At 38.1% G+C, this 16,958-nt stretch overlaps 1 protein-coding gene across 2 annotated transcripts; it reads right to left on the bottom strand.

The window, feature by feature from the left end:
* Positions 1 to 1,117: 1,117 nt before the first annotated feature.
* ubxn2a (UBX domain protein 2A) lies at positions 1,118 to 16,436 on the bottom strand. 2 transcript variants are annotated; one of them, XM_023277730.3, is made up of 7 exons: positions 16,319 to 16,436; positions 15,893 to 15,955; positions 13,432 to 13,546; positions 13,027 to 13,136; positions 8,811 to 8,948; positions 4,560 to 4,721; positions 1,118 to 3,862 (listed from the first exon to the last, which is right to left on the bottom strand). In XM_023277730.3, the coding sequence occupies exons 2-7, from the start codon at positions 15,934 to 15,936 to the stop codon at positions 3,679 to 3,681; spliced, it is 753 nt and encodes a 250-aa protein (XP_023133498.1). In that variant the 5' UTR covers positions 15,937 to 15,955; positions 16,319 to 16,436; the 3' UTR covers positions 1,118 to 3,678. The 2 variants fall into 2 exon arrangements, with proteins under 2 accessions (XP_023133498.1, XP_035807512.1); XM_035951619.2 differs by lacking the exon at positions 15,893 to 15,955 and having other exon boundaries at positions 16,319 to 16,409.
* Positions 16,437 to 16,958: the final 522 nt, after the last annotated feature.

Below are 16,958 nucleotides of genomic sequence, written 5' to 3'. Positions count from 1 at the left end.
AACCGAGGACCCCCTGTATTGGCAGCATCCCTGGGTCACATCCAGAGATGTTCTTTCTTAACACAGAATGTGTTTGTCATAAACTGATGACAAAAGAGCAGATTTAACTGCATGGAAACACTGTAAATGTCCTGGACATCAACTGATATGTAAATATATGTTTTAAGTTTTTATATTTCAAAAAGTATCAGCTATTTTAATACTTGCACATGTTACATAGGTAGGAAATATCTAAAATAGTCCTGTTTCAACATGATGCCAATTTCATCTTGTCTTCTTGGCACATGCTGAAAAATGCACTTACTTCATCCATTTACTTTTGTATTAATTATTGCCAATATTCACAGTTGTGTTGATTACACTGTGTGTTTCACCACATCTCCCTGTTTACACTTTACATCATCAGATAAATGCTTCTCGTGCCAAGTGCCTCAACAAGCACCACTGTGAAGTCATCATTCCTCATCAGTGGATCCTGCCTCCCTCCTTAATCTCAATCCCCATTAAATCTGTCATGACAGGGCAGATGTTGTGTTACAACATGAACTGAGGTGCACTAATAAAGCTCGATGTCAAACACCCAGGGAGAAAACTTACACAGGCAAGGGTGGAAAGTCCACAAAGAAAGGGTCCAGACAAAACTGCTGTGGTACTGTAATCTACAAGGGGTGCGAGAGGTATAAAATGAACAGAAAAACACAATTAAATCATTGATTGCAGCACAATTAATTCTAAATGTTATAAAATTCATCATGATTTAATTTTTGGTGCTGCATTTTGTCATGGTTCATTTTATGTTTTAGCTTTAACTTTTATCATCATCTGAACCTAAACTGATTGATTTGTGCTCCTCCAGGCATCATTTTCTCTGTTTAAGATGGAAATCCATCACTTTACTGGCTACATTTTTACCTTTTTGGTGATGCAAAGCTGTCTGGAAATCTATCCTGGAAAGCTAACGATGTGAATTTAGTCACTTTTTAAGTCAGCCAACAGTTTTGGTGAATGAATCACACAAAACACCTCCGCCAACTGCATTTGCATCAGGATAAATCACCAATTGAGAGATTTTTTGATAGACGAATCCATATAATTTATATCAAAAACAAACAAAAAATAACTTTAAGGAGGATATTTATTGTATATACTTTGATCTTGTGATATGTCCTTAAATGAGTCAATCAAATAAAACCATACATTAAACATTCTTAGCTCCCCAACCCCTTAAAAAAAGAAGAAAAAAGAGATTACACTCAAACATCCAGGCAAACATAAATAAGGTATTTTTCTTTTACATTCTAACAGTGTGCAAACAAAAACATCACATTTTCCTTATATATTTTTATATATATATATATATATATTATTGTAAACGTATATAAGCCCCTTATTGATGCTGTAAATAGTGCAGAGAAAGTAGTGATCACACTTTGGGAAGACTTCAGAGACTTGCTTGGTGTTGGTGAGTGTGAAGCAGTGAGGAGGGTTACATGCTGCAGACGGACAGATGGTCGACCATCTGCACAAAAGACAGCACTGGTTTGGATTCACAGTTTTTTTTGTGCAGTTTCGGGGTTTTTTCTGTTGGCAGGTAAACACTGTCCTCCAGGGGGAGAAGAAGACAAAGTAAACATCAACCACAGCGCCTCAGCAGCACCTCGGTTAAGTGAAAATATCTCTATTAGCTAATCCCACACAGAGAAGGAAAGAACTGAAACCGGTGCACATAAAAACCAGAAAACAGTGTCTGTGAGCAGAAAAGCATCCTTAAGTTGGTTTTTGAGATTTTGAATATGGGGACTGGGTATGAGTTATGTTAAATGGTTTTTGCAGCAACCGACAAACGTAATTAAACACTGACAGCTTCTTTTTTGGTTATTTTCAATCCAATATGTGTTTAGCTGGCTAAAGTCATGAAGAGTACAGTGAAAGGAAAGTGAAAAATTAACTAACAAAATGTAGTTTTTCACCAGTTAGTGAAGAAAGAAAATGTAATAAATGACACTTGCCTTATGAAGGGATCGTCATCATTCAAGAACTGAAACATGCTTGGGGATTTCTGCAAACAGGTCAAGAGGAGTGGTATAAAGTAACTAAATACATTTACTCAAGTAGTGCAAGTTAGTTAAGTACAGTTTTGGGGTATTTGCACTCCAGCTTTATACTTCCATTCTATTACATTTACTTGATAACTTAAGTTACTTTGCATGTTCACACTAACAGAATTAAATATAATCAGCAAATACACTCTTATGTATTACAGGTGAGTAGTCCTGGCTTATTAACTTAAATATATAATAAATGTTATTCTGTAATGGAGCATTCTGCATCTGCATGAGTACCTTGAGCATATTTTGATGCTACAACATTTAATGCAGGACTTCTACTTGCATTTCTAGACTCTGGTGTTGCTTTTACTGAAGTCCAACATCTCAGGACGTCCTCAGAGGGTCAGAGACAAAGCAGAGACTGTGGGTGGTGAAAATGAACAAAGGGTCAAGCGATTCTAACAGGACTGCATTTGATCACAAGAAAGGGAAAAAGCTGCCTCGTGGGGATGGTTTTATACTCGGAAACACCATTTCTATCCCATGCACGTACCTGGTTTTCATGTGCTCAGGTTTTCAGACCAACTACACACTACGAGGGTCATTCGATCCCCAAGCGTCACATGTTTAGAACCATTTCTGCTCGACTGTTTCCGATTTGCCTGAAAATTTTAAAGCATAAATTGTGGATATTCATACAGAAGTGTGACATTTTAGCTCAGAGATAATTACTGAAACAATTTCTCACTGACCCACTTGCAGCACATTGAAATTTGAGGCTGTTTGAACGACAATATCTCAGCAACTATTACAGATAAAAAAATGAAATTTTCAATTATATTTCTCATCATGTCATTGATACAGAATCTGCAATATTGGACAAGTACAACCAATAATCTCTGATTATGTGTGAGTTGAAAAAAGTCCTATCTTTGAGCATACATTACCAAAAAAAAACAACTTGATCATGCAGAAGTTGACTAGTGATTATTTCTGAACCATATGTAGCTGCATGTCAAAATTATACAAATCACACAGAATACTTTAAAAATGAAATATTTGGCCACAAAAATGACTTTTTTTTTTCATTGAACTTTCATAACTGATTGAGTAGGTATGGCAAGATATACCTAAAAAAATATAAATACTGGAAGAAGTCTAGTTCAAGTAAAACAGAAATTTGGAGTTTGGTTCTCCAAATACTTTTTTAAACAGGGAGTATTTTTCATTTTTGGAGCCCATTTTGTCGGCATCAACCTTTGCTTGGAGGAGACTGGCAGTGAAGTTTGGTGTAACTATCATCAAAATATGTGGTGAAAGAGGCTCAATGGGCACTTAAAATAAAATTTTCTCAGAAAGTATTTGATAAATCAATCAAAAATCTTCCATTTTAAATATCCATAGTTAACTATATAAATCTTTCAAGCAAATCAGAGATGGTTGAGCAGGGGTAGCCTGATGATTTGAGATGGAATAACCCATAAATGACAATCATAAAATGCAGCACAAACTGCAGAGTGAAGAGAGAAACATCAGAGCTTATAGGAGGGTTAGATTTTGCTGTCAGGTTGGTGATGTGTCAGTGAGGGGAACGGTGTCGTGCTGAGTGAATCTTATGAGGCCCTGTTGGTCAGGAGTGTCCAAACGGAGCCTGTGTGTTCAGGGGTCTCTGGACAATGACAGCGTTAGCCAAATCCGCCTCTTCCAGACTCAACTCTCTGTCGCCGAGCTCTCGGAAAGGAACCGACGTGGTGAGGACGAAGGGTGGGCAGCTCCTCTGGCAGCGCGCCACGAAATCCTGAACATCATGGATCCTGGAAAAGAAATATGAATAAAAGATCGAGGGAAAAAATTCATAATAAAAGGCAGAAATATTCCCCGCTGAACATGTCTGCCCCCATTTAGCTGCAGAGTATTCCCAGTCAAATACTCTACTCCCTATTGTGACACGTGATTTCCCTCTGAAGCACTATACTAGTAACATCATCTATTATTAATACCGGCCCGACATATACAAGCAATCCTATGGCAACCCTCGCACACTGAGGGTTGGAGGGGTCCAGGCCTGGCTGTGTTTTAGCTCCTAACCCTGTTATATAAATGCTGCATCAGAGTTATGCAATCCCTCTCTGGGGATTTTATAGATCCACGCCGTTGCTACATCTCAGATTATGTTTTCTGCAGCCCCATGCACTGTGGCAGGGGATCTAACATGCACCATGCCTTCAGCCTTCAAACTCCAGCAGACGAGAACAAAGCATTACGTAATCCTAAAACAAACCCCCCCCTCCACCTCCAGAGCTACAACAAACATCCCTTGAACTACTTCTTTGCCTGCTTTGCTTGAGATTATGGGATTTACAGACAAGCACAGCAGGAGCAGAGAGTGCCAAGATATTCCTCGCACAGACTCCTCTGTCTTCGGCATGCAGATTGTACTTGATATTTGATGTCAGGCCGGCAGGTTGGAGATGTGAGGTGAAGCGGTGCGTTTGGGATGGTGCTACTCACCGATGCGATAGGTTAAACCTCTGCACCAGTCTCCTGCCGTCAGCCAACCAGATCTGCAGCGAGGTAACGGGAAGGGTGTGGTCTAGTGTTACCATGGGAATAGGAGGAGATTCTCCGTCCTCGTGCACAGATGGTGACCTGGCCACAACTCTGGGTGCAACACTGGGAATGGAAAGGAATCAAATAAAAGAACAGATTAAGCGCCAGTGAGAAGTGTGCACAGCAGGAGCAGCGTGAATGGTCTCAGTGTGATAACTGCTAGGTGTGAGGACAGGAAGTCCACTGCCAGATATTATTTGGACTCTCAGGAGCTGTTGCTATTCATGCAGTGATGCTGTGAAAATGTTGAGGTTCTCAGTTTAGGAGGCCTACTGTCTGCTTGGTCAGAGCTGCTGGTGGGAATTTTTCATACCTGGATTTAGGAGGACACCTAGTGGTGTAAAGTCATATGGTAGTAGGACTGGTGGTACAGTAGCTTTGAAACTTGAAGCAGATCAACTCTACATCCATCCATTATCTATACACCGCTTAATCCTCACTAGGGCCGCAGTGGGGCTGGAGTCTATCCCAGCTGACTTATGGTGAAGGCAGGGGACACCTTGGACAGGTAACCAGTCTATCACAGGGCTACATATAGAGACAACATGCAGACTCGCATTCACACTTACAGTAGCTGACACTGTTTGAGAGTCCTTAGGTTGCCATGACAACACAGGAATTTGGTCATTTTACAATCATTAAGTAAATTTTGTTTTGGAAAGCAGTGTTAGAATATTTGTTCCAACGTACTTTTGATCATTTCATTCTGTTACTAATAATTTTTAGTCTATTTTTTTTGTTTATGTGTCCCGGTTAATAAAGTTGTATTGCATGTCATGTGACTCACAGTGCAGACGTGAGGTGCAGCGCAGGAGAGAGACAGAGATCGGTCGGGTTAAGCGGCCAATTTTACATGCCGTCTGCTTTTATTTATTTTCTGTTGGTCATCCAGGCGAACACGGTAATTGCTAATTTCAATAAGGTTTCAGGGAACTGTATATTTTGTTTTGAGAGAAGTGAGAGACAATAGTATTTGTTTTATTGCTACTTCATGATTCAAATGTGATATTGTCATATTTGCGTTTCTAGTTTTCATGGTATACCACCAAGTGATACAGCTTCTGTGAAGATTAAACCTTTTTGTGGACATCAGTACAAAGTTTGGACTCTTTCAATGACCAGCAGTTACACTTACGAACAATTTAGAGTTGTCAATTAATCTAAGCACATTTTTGGACTGTGGGAGGAAACTGGGGAACCCGGGGAAAACCCACGTATGCATGCAAACTTCATGCAGAAAGATCCCAGGAAGGCCGGGTGCGAACCAGGGATCTTCTAGCTGCACGGTGAAAGTGCTAACCACCAAGCCACTGTGCAGCCCCAACTCTACACGTGCATTATTAATCATTTCAGAAAAAATTTGTCCTTAACATGCAAATTATCTTGTAACAAAATATATAATATGAGAGCTCCTATAAGAAAAAGTCGCACCACTTTAAGAATTCAGAAAATAAATCTATGGGTGTGTAGCAAAGTCAATGCTTGAAGCCCCCGAGGTGTTTCACCAGGACTTAAATAATTGACGCGCTGACAAACTTCACTGCATCTGATGAAGAGAGCCCGACACAATAACCTGCATTTCAATAATCTGTGCATTTATTGCTCCAAAGCAATTATAATCCAACATTCATCTCAAACAAACAATTCACCAGGACTTCCTTCTTCAGCATTCAAAACCATTTTACCTTCCAGGCAGAACACCTGCCCAGACAAAGATTGGTTTCTACTTATAACATTGGCTTCTACAGAGTGAATTCTGCAGCACCAAATATGTGGTTGTATGACATATATCCCAGAACTTCCCTCAAAAGACAATCATCTGCTTTGAACCAGAAAACATCCAAGCAAGTGTGGTGCCACAACACTCTGCACTTCTCTGATTTACCAGATTTTTTTAAGCATAAGATCTGGATATTTATAAAGATATTTGTGAAGTTTTAGCTTGATGTATTAAAAACTTTCCAAGACATTTTGATTTAAATTGCCTGTTGACCCGCTTAAAATTTAAATAAATACAATTAAACTTTGAGGCTGTTTGAACCACAATATCTGAAGGAAAAAACCCTAAAAATTTCACTGCTGTTATTTAACATGTCAATGTTTTAGAATTTCCAAAATTGGACATTAAATAATCTGTCAACTTCAAGTGAGTTGAAATATGAAAAAAAATGAAGCTGTCAAGAAAAGTCCCATCTTTAAGCACACATGAACAAAAAAAGTAATGTTCAGAAAACTTGCTAATACTGCTAGTGCGTTTCTATGATCCTCTTCTGCATCTGCATGTTGCTACTTGTCGCCTAAATATTACAGTCTGGGTACAGAGACACATGTGACAGATGAAGGTTACTTTATACTTCAGGAATGCAGATTATTGACAGTCAGGACATAAGAGGACCTGAATAGTACCTGAAAGTGTGTGTTTACAGGCCAGTTCATACTTTCTGCATCTGTAAGCACAGACCAGTGCAGCTTTTGAACATGGAGACTGGACACTTATTTATGAACATTTGTGGTATTTGATGAAGAAAATAGCACACCTTTTGCTACTGGTGTCACCTCTTCACCCCCCTCTTACCTTTTGTTGTTACATCTTGACTATTTGCAACCGTTTGCCAAATCCCTTGATTCAATTATTCTTTGTTCTTTTGTCTTACTCTCTGTCATTGATTAGCAACCATACACAAATGAGCCACTTTTCACCCTTGTATTTACAGACAACTCCCTCCTTACCCGCTGACCTACTCTCTGACCATCTTTATAAAATGTGGACTCTGCAAATGTTCTGGGTCGGTTTACCTTCACAGACTCATGCTCAGTGTTGGTCAGCCCACCATATGCTGGAATACCAATAAACACCCCACTACAGCAAATTTCGAAGGACTAAGAGTGAAATTTCGTCAACGTATTTAAACTACAATAAGTACAGGGTGGTTTGCTCTGTACGACTGCATTGCCCCGCACGTCACACACACACAGACAAACACACGTAGATTCAGCAGTTGTTTATAGATTACACAGTAGCATCGTGTTAATGTGTTGAGCACAGTGGATGGACACAGTACAGGATATCTGGAGAGTGTAGGACTCTCTACTGTGTTTTGGCTCCATCGATGGAAAGCATGTACAAATCAAAGCATCTCCAAAAGTCTGACTTCAATTACAACTCTTTCAGTGATGAATTATAAAGAAATGGATGATGAAGAATCACCTCGTAGTTTCTCCTCAGACCAAATACTCGTGTAAAACAACAGCTGCTTTCCTGGCACATGCAAAGTAGGCATTCTGGCAGTTTGGACGGTCCACACAGTCACAAATTTTTGGTATGCTCGCAGAATTGGGTGAGCTACAGAATTTACAACAAGCGTATCTTTGTGTCCTCAGACACTGAAAGAGTGAATTTACTTTGAGAGTCAGAGAGAGTGCTAGAGAGGGGAAACATGATGGAAGCATACACATGCACTGTTCTGTTAACTTGTAACTAGAACTTAGAACGCTGCTTGGCCACTTTTATAATAAGACCCACCCAAATCTGTGATGTTCTCTAATAAGCTCATCCAAACTACATCGATGACCACCAGTTTCCCAAAGTACTCTGTGCTGCAGAATGTCCTGTTGAGTCTCATTTTTCATTTGATTTAACCCCTCATTTGTGGAAGCGTCCAATAAATCCGAGCGACCATCAAACTGAAATGACCAACTTATTAAATATCGTAATCCAACGTTGCATTTAGCCGTTTGGTCTCCAGAGAATCAACCTCACATCTGGAAACAAACTGGTGTGCAACAGACAGAATATGCAGGTGTTCAAGCAGTCAGAAAGTATGACACTTCAAGGTATAAAAGTAGGTGACACATGGGTGTAAAGCGCAGTCTAACAGTAGCAATGACTCAGTATTTATTACTACACTATTACTCAGTAGTTATGGGTTGGATCCCACCTACAATCTTTGACCCCGGCCTTCATTCTGATCTTGAGTGCACACCTGTACTGTTTCGTGACTGCATCTTGCACAGTTGTGACACTACTGACAATATCTGTCCTCGTGCATCCCCAGAGACATGACAAACACTTGGAAAGCAGTTCCTGTGGTGTCTCCAGGCCAGACAACAACACTGTCACAGTTCATAACCTCCACACCAACAGTCTCTCACCTGCCCAGCCGGTATCCTCGCCCACTAAAGGGGTGAAAGGCCTTCTTCTTGGGAACATAATTCTCCTCGGTCAGATCCTCCACGCTGATCTCCAGCTCCTCCTCCTCTGCTCTGCTCTCCCACTCCGCCGGAAGCTCCCTGAAACGGAGTTAAAATCAGGTTTGGAGTCTAGTCAGATCGATCAATATGACAAATGAGCTGCACTCATGAGCGCTATGCTTCATCTATGTTGAGTCGCCTGCTGGTGGACTGCAGGAGGGACATCTTTACTGCTGAGCTCCTCTCTGGAGACTGATGGGGTTTGGCTGCAAGAGCAAACCAATGAATTGATCCAAGGACAGAAATGATATTAAATGTGACCTAAGTATAACTTCTGACCCGTGTGGGAGATATTGGACTTTAAAGCTCAAAGAGCTCAAAGGGTTCAATTAATCAGACACTCGGTGACTAAATGTTCCTTTGTGTTGTTCTGAAGTTACTTCATGCAGAAAAGAGCTCACAAGGGTCAGTCGACTGAAAGTTGAAATTTAGATTAGGGTGGAGTTGAGTGTTAATATAGGGAGAAAAGAGTTGATTGCGTAAATAACAAAGAAAACAAGAAAGTACTCAGTGAGTGTAGTACTCCTTCAATGCTGCTCAGTCATATCATTTCCGATGGCTGAAATAAATGAAAAATTTGTGTCAGAAATCACGGCACCATTGAATGTGGCCATTTAATATAGATGTACCCACAAACAAAATGACCTTGCACAGGCGTGTGTTATGCATGTGTACGTTATGTACGGATACCGAATTGCGTGACCTAAATATGTAGCGGGCTGCGGAAATTAATGGGACTCAAAAACACCCCCACAATTTAATCAATTGTTCCTTGTATCATTTCCGATGGATAAGTCACGATAAGTCCACAATGGTTGATTTGTAGTAGGATCACAATCATGTGATCATCAGCAAGCAGCTGATGTAGTGTTCACTTGTTGTCATAGTTACAGTGATGCTGTGAGGCTATCTCACAATGATACACAAATCTTTAACAAAGATCCAGACTATAAGCTCCATCACTGCCAAAATCTAATCAATTGATCCTTGTGTCATTTCTGACTTTCCTTGGAAATTTGATCCAAATCTTTTTTTGAGTAAGGCTACTAACAGACAAAGAGACAGACAGACAAACGCCGATCGTCACATAGCTCCACCGAGGCTCCACCTCCTTGGCAATACCTTGGTAATAATTAGGTTAAAAACAGAAAATGACAAATGATGTGGTAGACCGAGGAGCATCAGACTTGTGCACTCTGAATAAAATCTTTCACAAATTAAAGGATATTATTTATTTACTTTACATTTTTTACACTATTGCAAAAAAAAACCCCTCTATTGGACCACACTGATCTTTGTCGGCCTTGTGGTGGTACAAAAACTCTGAACGCAAGCATTATATGTCACATGATGTACTGTCCAACCTCACAGCACATGGCAAATACGTATATATGTGGCTTTTTCTGTATGTCTCAGTGGACCTATAAGGAACATTAATGTAAAAGTGACCTATGTATGAATAACAGACTCCTGTCGCTTCAACAGTAGGGATGCTCCTAACAACCATTTAATAAGTCGATTAAATGAGAATTTCATATAAATGTTGTCACAAAATAGCGAAATTTAACAACAAATTTTAATATTGATGCAAAATTTAGAGCCATTTGAAATCGCTATTCACACTCTTCACGACCTTAAGAGTATTTAAAACAATTTGCTCCATGCATATGAGCGTTGCACAAAGTGCCATGAAACATAACAGAAAGTCACTTAAAAGTGAAACGCTAAGAAATAACTTTTACAGTAACTTACAGAATAACATTCTCATGCCTGTGCTGAATGTGGTTACAAACTGCTCCAGTTGAGTGGTTAATAAACTTCATTTTCTAGACCAAAATACTGACAAACTGCCAAATAATGTTGGTTTTACCACATCATTTGTGCTACTTATCACCTTGCTGATTTACAACACCCAAACGTCCTTATAGAAGAGACTACAGCCCACCCAGCTGTTCACTGCGTCTAGCCAGAGCTTCAGCTGACCAGCGTTGTGCTTTAATAAAATATTAATGATTAGTTTAGGCGACTAGGATTTCTGGTGCCGACTACAGAGGGTAGAAATGTTCAATCGTTTAGTCGACTAATCGTGCATATAAATATTTAACAGACTGATAAAGCCTGTAAGTCCAGGTCTAAAAATGATTTTATAAGTCTAGTCAATAAAAGAAAGACAGAAACATTTTAGGGAAGAGCAAGGATGCAGTGAGAAGTGAAAAGGAAACTTAGAGTTATGTGGTATTTATGAAACTTTATTTGGTTGGGTCAGTGGTTTTAACTAGGGATGTCCAAAACAAGTTGTTTTCCAATCCAGGTCATTAAATATTAAGTTTCTGCTGATACTCAGTCCCAATCCAATACTATTTCAAGGATGATACACTCTTCAAGTGCTGTAAAGTTATTAAAATCAATCCAGTGTACATGCTTGACAACCCAATAACTCCGCAGTGCAGTAAGATATGAAAAATTGCATTTCTGTATCCAAGCTGTTTCTTAATGTCAATTTTAGGAACCCCGTTCTAAAGCTCCAGCAGGACACTGTCTGCAACGTAGTGTGGCAAGGAATGGATGCATCGTGACTCCACAAGCTCCAAAAGATGATGAGAACTTGTGTTTTCTACGTGCATGTAAGAAAATGTATTGTAGATCAGCTGTAGCACCTGGTTGTTCCACCTGGTTGTTGTAAAGCCTCTTAAGGTGCTTTTCCATGAGCACCTACTCAGCTTGACTCAGCTCGGTTTAGGTGGTTTTCCATTACAATTGAGTACCACCTCATCGCAGGTGGAGTCTTCATAGCACGGCGGCCCAGAAGTCCCTTCACGTCACTTTTGATTTTTTTCAACTTCTCCCGACACGGCTTCGTTGTCCTACTATATCCGTAGGCAGCCATCTGCTCGTAGACCTCCTGAAAAACTTTCTCGTTGCGAGTCACACCGTGCAGCTCCCTCTGTATTCTTTGGTCTGCCACCAAAGACAGAAAAGCTTTGACCTCTTCATTTGCCCACGGTACAGGTCTGGTTGCCATATTCAAATTTTTAAGATCATAGAGTTCAGTGAAGAGCAATGCGCACCGTCCCTGTTGCCAGTTTTTAAAAAAAATACTGGGTTTGGTTTTCGTGAAGGAGTCGCTCTTGTGGGACGTCCAGAGTCGAGCTGAGTCGAGCCGAGTAGGTGCTAATGGAAAAGCGCCATGTTGTTTAACACTTGGACGACTGGGAGCTCCAAATTGGCAAGCAGAGAGCATTGTGGGAGATTAGCTAGCAATGGGCACCACGACAAAGCCTTCTGTGATGCTTAATGACCTGCGGCTAACTGTAAGACAAACCAGAATTGACTAGGATTGCGTTCCTACATGAATAATAATGTGTCCGCTGACTGAAACAGCGACATTAGCACAGGTTACATGTCTACTGGCTCAAGGAGTATTAGTGATTCCTTGATTAGTCATCAACGATAGTGCTAATCATCCAAATTATTCAAAAATTGTACCTCAAGCTGTCCTGGCAATTGGGATTTTGGCTTCCCACATTTAAATGAACACGATCGTCTGCGATATCTATGTTGAAAAAATGCACCGCTCATAGAAAACAACCCACAGAGATGAAGTCTCTTGATTTTAACTTGGGTTAATCTGACATTAAAACACCTTAATTCCCACTATTCAAAGCTATTGAGTGGAGACTAGAAGCCTCTGTGCACAGTCGCCTAGCTAGCATGCACTGTAGCCTGCATGTGAGGCGTTTAGGGGACATTGGTAAATTCTACTGTCTGTGGATAACGAGATGTTCAGCAAATGAGGCATTTTGGGTACAATTAAATTTATATTTTACCTCTAGGAGATGCAATGACCTCAGCAGAACATTATTTCAAGTCCTATTTTGATGCAGATTTGAATATTAGCAGGACTTAACAATATGCACTTTAATACCAATTTATTGTGACAATCCTTTCTGGCCGGTCTGCATTTGTTGAAGTAATTTGACTGAGACACCAATATCAATTTAAAAACCCAAACCAGAGCTTAAGATATGAGGATCCTTTTGTGCTTTAAGGCAGAGAAATCTTACTTAATACACCTTTAATACTCAAAGGATTTTCTGGCTCAGACAATTAAACTCACCCTCTTTTAATGGCATCCAGGAAATCTTGATTTTCTGGAACGGAGTAGCTTCGAAAATCCTCATCATTGACAGTAAAACCATCCTTCCACAGCCTCACCACCATCTCCACCTGAAATAAAGGCAGAAGTTGGTCGTTTGGCCTTTAAAATGTCAGAAAATGGTGATAAATGTCCACCAGGGTTTCCCAAAGCCCAAAATGACATCCTCAAATGTCATTTTCTTGTCCATAACCCAAAAATATCAGAAAATATTAACAATTAAAAAGCTGCAGGAATCAGAGGATTCTGACTTATATAGTTGGTGATTAATTAAATTGTTGACAGCTAATCAATTAAGCACTGCAGCTCCAGTGTTAAATGGACTTCAACACTGATTAGATTCTGAGAGGTCAAAGTGTCTCTGACCTTTGAAGTCCCTGAGGCATCGTAACAGATCTTCTCCACCTCATCAAGGAGGTCTTCTACCGAGAAACTGCGGCTCATTGGAACCTCCTCTTCATCCTTCGTCTCACTGACAACCCTTTAAGAGACACAGAAGTGTTTAGCTGTTTATCTTTCTTATTGAATTGAGCCTGAAGATTCACAGTTTATTGTCCAGAGGCTTGTAGTGATGAGTTTAAATCAACCAAAACACAGTAATATAGGTTTCAAAACCACTCCTCAGTCAAATTAATTTCTCATGCAAAATGCTTGACATTTTTGCTGTTTTCAGGCCTAAAATCATGATGGCCGCCTATAACCAAACACAATATGGCATTTTTACAGAACGATTCTTCTAAATATTATATATACAATTGCATAAAATTTAAAGTTATTTATAAAGATGTTGTAGTAAATCTCTTGACGTGATAAATCCACACGTGACTCACACACTACTTTATATTAAATAAGTCAGAAAGCCTTGGAGTCTGGCCAGACTTTTTTTCAGGAGGAAATGACATCATGTGGAGCAGGTCATGTGATCTGGAATTAACACACTTCCTTGAGAGGTGTTTTTTGTAATGGGTAACTTAGTTGAAAGTGATTTCTCGGACACAGATACAATTAGTTATTTTCCATATAAATTTGATATCTTGTCAAAAAAGAAATATCTGTCATGATTATCTCAACTTAATAAAAATAATTTCTGAATAAACTCATTTTATTATTGTTTAGCTAATTAGAAGGTGGTTGTTATTAAATTCGGACGGCTATTTAGTTGACATTTTAGTGATATCCAGTAATTTTTTATTAATAAATGATTGTTTCCATAATAAAAAATTATGGAATTTGTAAAGGTATGATCATAATGAATATAAAAACATTATTTTTTTATTTTAAATAAAAATATATGCAAGATTTATCCCATGGACTTCAAATGTCCCTCAATTATACACTGACCCTTTACATATTATGCTACCAACTGTTCTCCTCAATACTATTATTTTTTTCACTTTATGCAACTTGCCTCCACTATATTATAATAATCGAATACAATACTGAACATTTATTCCACTACATTTATCAGACAGCTCTTTAAATATTACAGTTCTTCTTTCCTTTATCTTTAGCTCCAAATTTGACGACTCTGAATTAAAATTCATTCTCCTACTTCTTAAGATAAATTAAGTCTTTAAAAAATCTCGTGGAAAATATCCCAGGACTGTTTTTACGAGCTCATGACAAGCTGTCGTTTATTTTTAGATGCATTGATCTAGCGTTACAGTGATGCTACACATATATGACAGTCTTACAGAACACGCTGTATTACTGGAGATTAAACTACCATAGAATAATATATCTAAAACAAGCTCAGTCCTAAACATCTAAAGCATTAAAAATGCAATCTGCACATTAAATCAGCAGCGATGTGCTTCAAAAACATAGAACTGCAGGACAAGTGCTTCTGAAACTCTAAGCAAAGTTTTATGAAGTACCTGAGTAGGGTCTTGAATGCAGGACTTTTACTATCATTGGAGTCATTTCACAATGTGGCATTTCTGCTTTTACTCAAGTAAAGGACCTGAATATTTTTTTCACCATCACCGTTATAATCTAGAAAAATCAAAATCTACTGCTGCTGTTTGTCAAAAAAGAAATAAAAACCTTAAGAAAATGTATAAAAACAGTTCTACTAAAAAAAGATAAATTAAATCTAAATAGTTCTATTAATATTATTTACCAAAATATGTGTATAATTTTTTTTATAATATCTGAACAGCTCTATTGATATTATTCCTTAAAAAACAGTAATAAAATCAGAACAGTTTACTTGATATTCTTTTATTTTTTTAATGTTAAAAATGCAAAAACAAGGAATTAAGTCTAAAGATAAATAATTAAATACTATTGATAAATTGTAAAAGTGAGTAAAATGGTTTTCATAACTATTGTATCCAATAAAAAAAGTAGTAATAAAATTTCTGATCAAAAAAACATAAATTCACATTTTAAAAAAAGGTTAACATAGTGTATAAATAGAGTAATTTTAATAAAAATAATTAATACATAATTTTATTATTATTATTATTATTATTATTATTATTATTATTATTAATAATAATAATAATAATAATAATAATAATAATAATAACAACAATGATAATAACTTGTTTCACAAAAAATAAAAAAAAATATATAAACTGGTATGAAATCCAAACAATTGTATATGAAATTAATAATAACCAAATATTATTTAATTATAATAAATTCAGTTGGTTATATTAATATTGTATTTAAGAAATAATAATACTAATAATAATACTACTAATATAATTGTACTAAAGTGGTTCAAATGATGCTAATGATACCGTTGTGCAATAAATATGCATAAAAATATTAAGAATGTACAAAAAGTTTACTTAAAAATACATGTCTTGCCACTTACCACTGCTCATCCTTTTCACTACCCACACTGTCAATCTCCTTCATGATGTTTTGTGTTTTCCATCTGAGAGAAAACGACACACACACGCACACACGCACACAGATGAGGCCTGGCAGCTTTACAAACACGCTGCTGAACATTTATTATCATCTCTGCTGCTCATTCTGAACATTTATTCACTGCCAGTCACGTGTCCACATTATCAAAGTCCTAAAAACAGCCTGATCGAGTGGTTTTTAAATCAGCTCATCGATCAGAAGCAAACAACCAGCAGCCTGTAGCGTTTAACGGCAATTATGCAAGTGGGCGTCACAGGAACGTGGACGCGCTCAGGCACGAGAAAACCCGGGTTAAACACGCGCTTTCACACACAGCGGCGGCTCTTTCACACGCACGCATTGAGATAAAGGTCAAACGGTGCTTTACCAGTCCGCGTCGGCCCCGTTAATCCCGGTCTGCACATCTGCAGCCATAAGTTTCTTCTGCTGAGCAATGTGCGACGTAACAGCGCCGTAAGTCCCCCCGCTGCTGTCGTAAAACTGCCGAGCTCAGCACAACGTCACCCACACGGCAGGGGGATATATTTGTGTTCATCTAAAAATAGCACGACATTAAAATTTAAACGCTAAACATCATCTAACATGCAAGGAACTGTAAAAAAAAAAGATAGAAACTTATATTTTATGCATAAGTAATAAAATAAATGAGAATAAGACAAGTAAATTCAGAAAAACACACAGAAAAATTATAATTCACATAGGTCTATCCATGTTTGTATTAGAAGTTGTCAAGTAATTTCCTCATAAACTGACCTAGACCTGAAGAAAAGTTCCCACTTGACCCTTTTAGATTCAGCTGGTTTTTCGAAAAATTAAAATGTTTTTTTAATTCACGCTACTTTTTCAGCATTTTTGCATTTAACTTATATTTTATACATAAATAATAAAATAAAAGTCATTCAAATGAGAGAGGTAAATTAAGAAAAACAATAAATAATGCATAATCTAAGCTCCTTATAAGCTCAATTGAGAGGTCTCTTCATATAAAATCAACCAAATCTGATTTT

This window comes from Amphiprion ocellaris, chromosome 12 (genome assembly GCF_022539595.1).
Source record: "Amphiprion ocellaris isolate individual 3 ecotype Okinawa chromosome 12, ASM2253959v1, whole genome shotgun sequence".
NCBI classification, from domain to species: domain Eukaryota; kingdom Metazoa; phylum Chordata; class Actinopteri; family Pomacentridae; genus Amphiprion; species Amphiprion ocellaris.
The sequence above is the reverse complement of the archived record's forward strand: the minus strand, read 5'-3'. Positions and strand labels throughout refer to the sequence as shown.

What these genes read in the sequence shown, in the direction of transcription:
- ubxn2a (XM_035951619.2), bottom strand. Translation starts at nt 16,365, where the DNA reads ATGGCTGCAGATGTGCAGACCGGGATTAACGGGGCCGACGCGGACTG. An exon ending in AACGGGGCCGACGCGGACTG is followed by an intron (nt 13,547 to 16,318) that starts GTAAAGCACCGT and finishes TGTCTCTTAAAG; the next exon opens with GGTTGTCAGTGAGACGAAGG. An exon ending in CGAGGATACCGGCTGGGCAG is followed by an intron (nt 4,722 to 8,810) that starts GTGAGAGACTGT and finishes TTCCATTCCCAG; the next exon opens with TGTTGCACCCAGAGTTGTGG.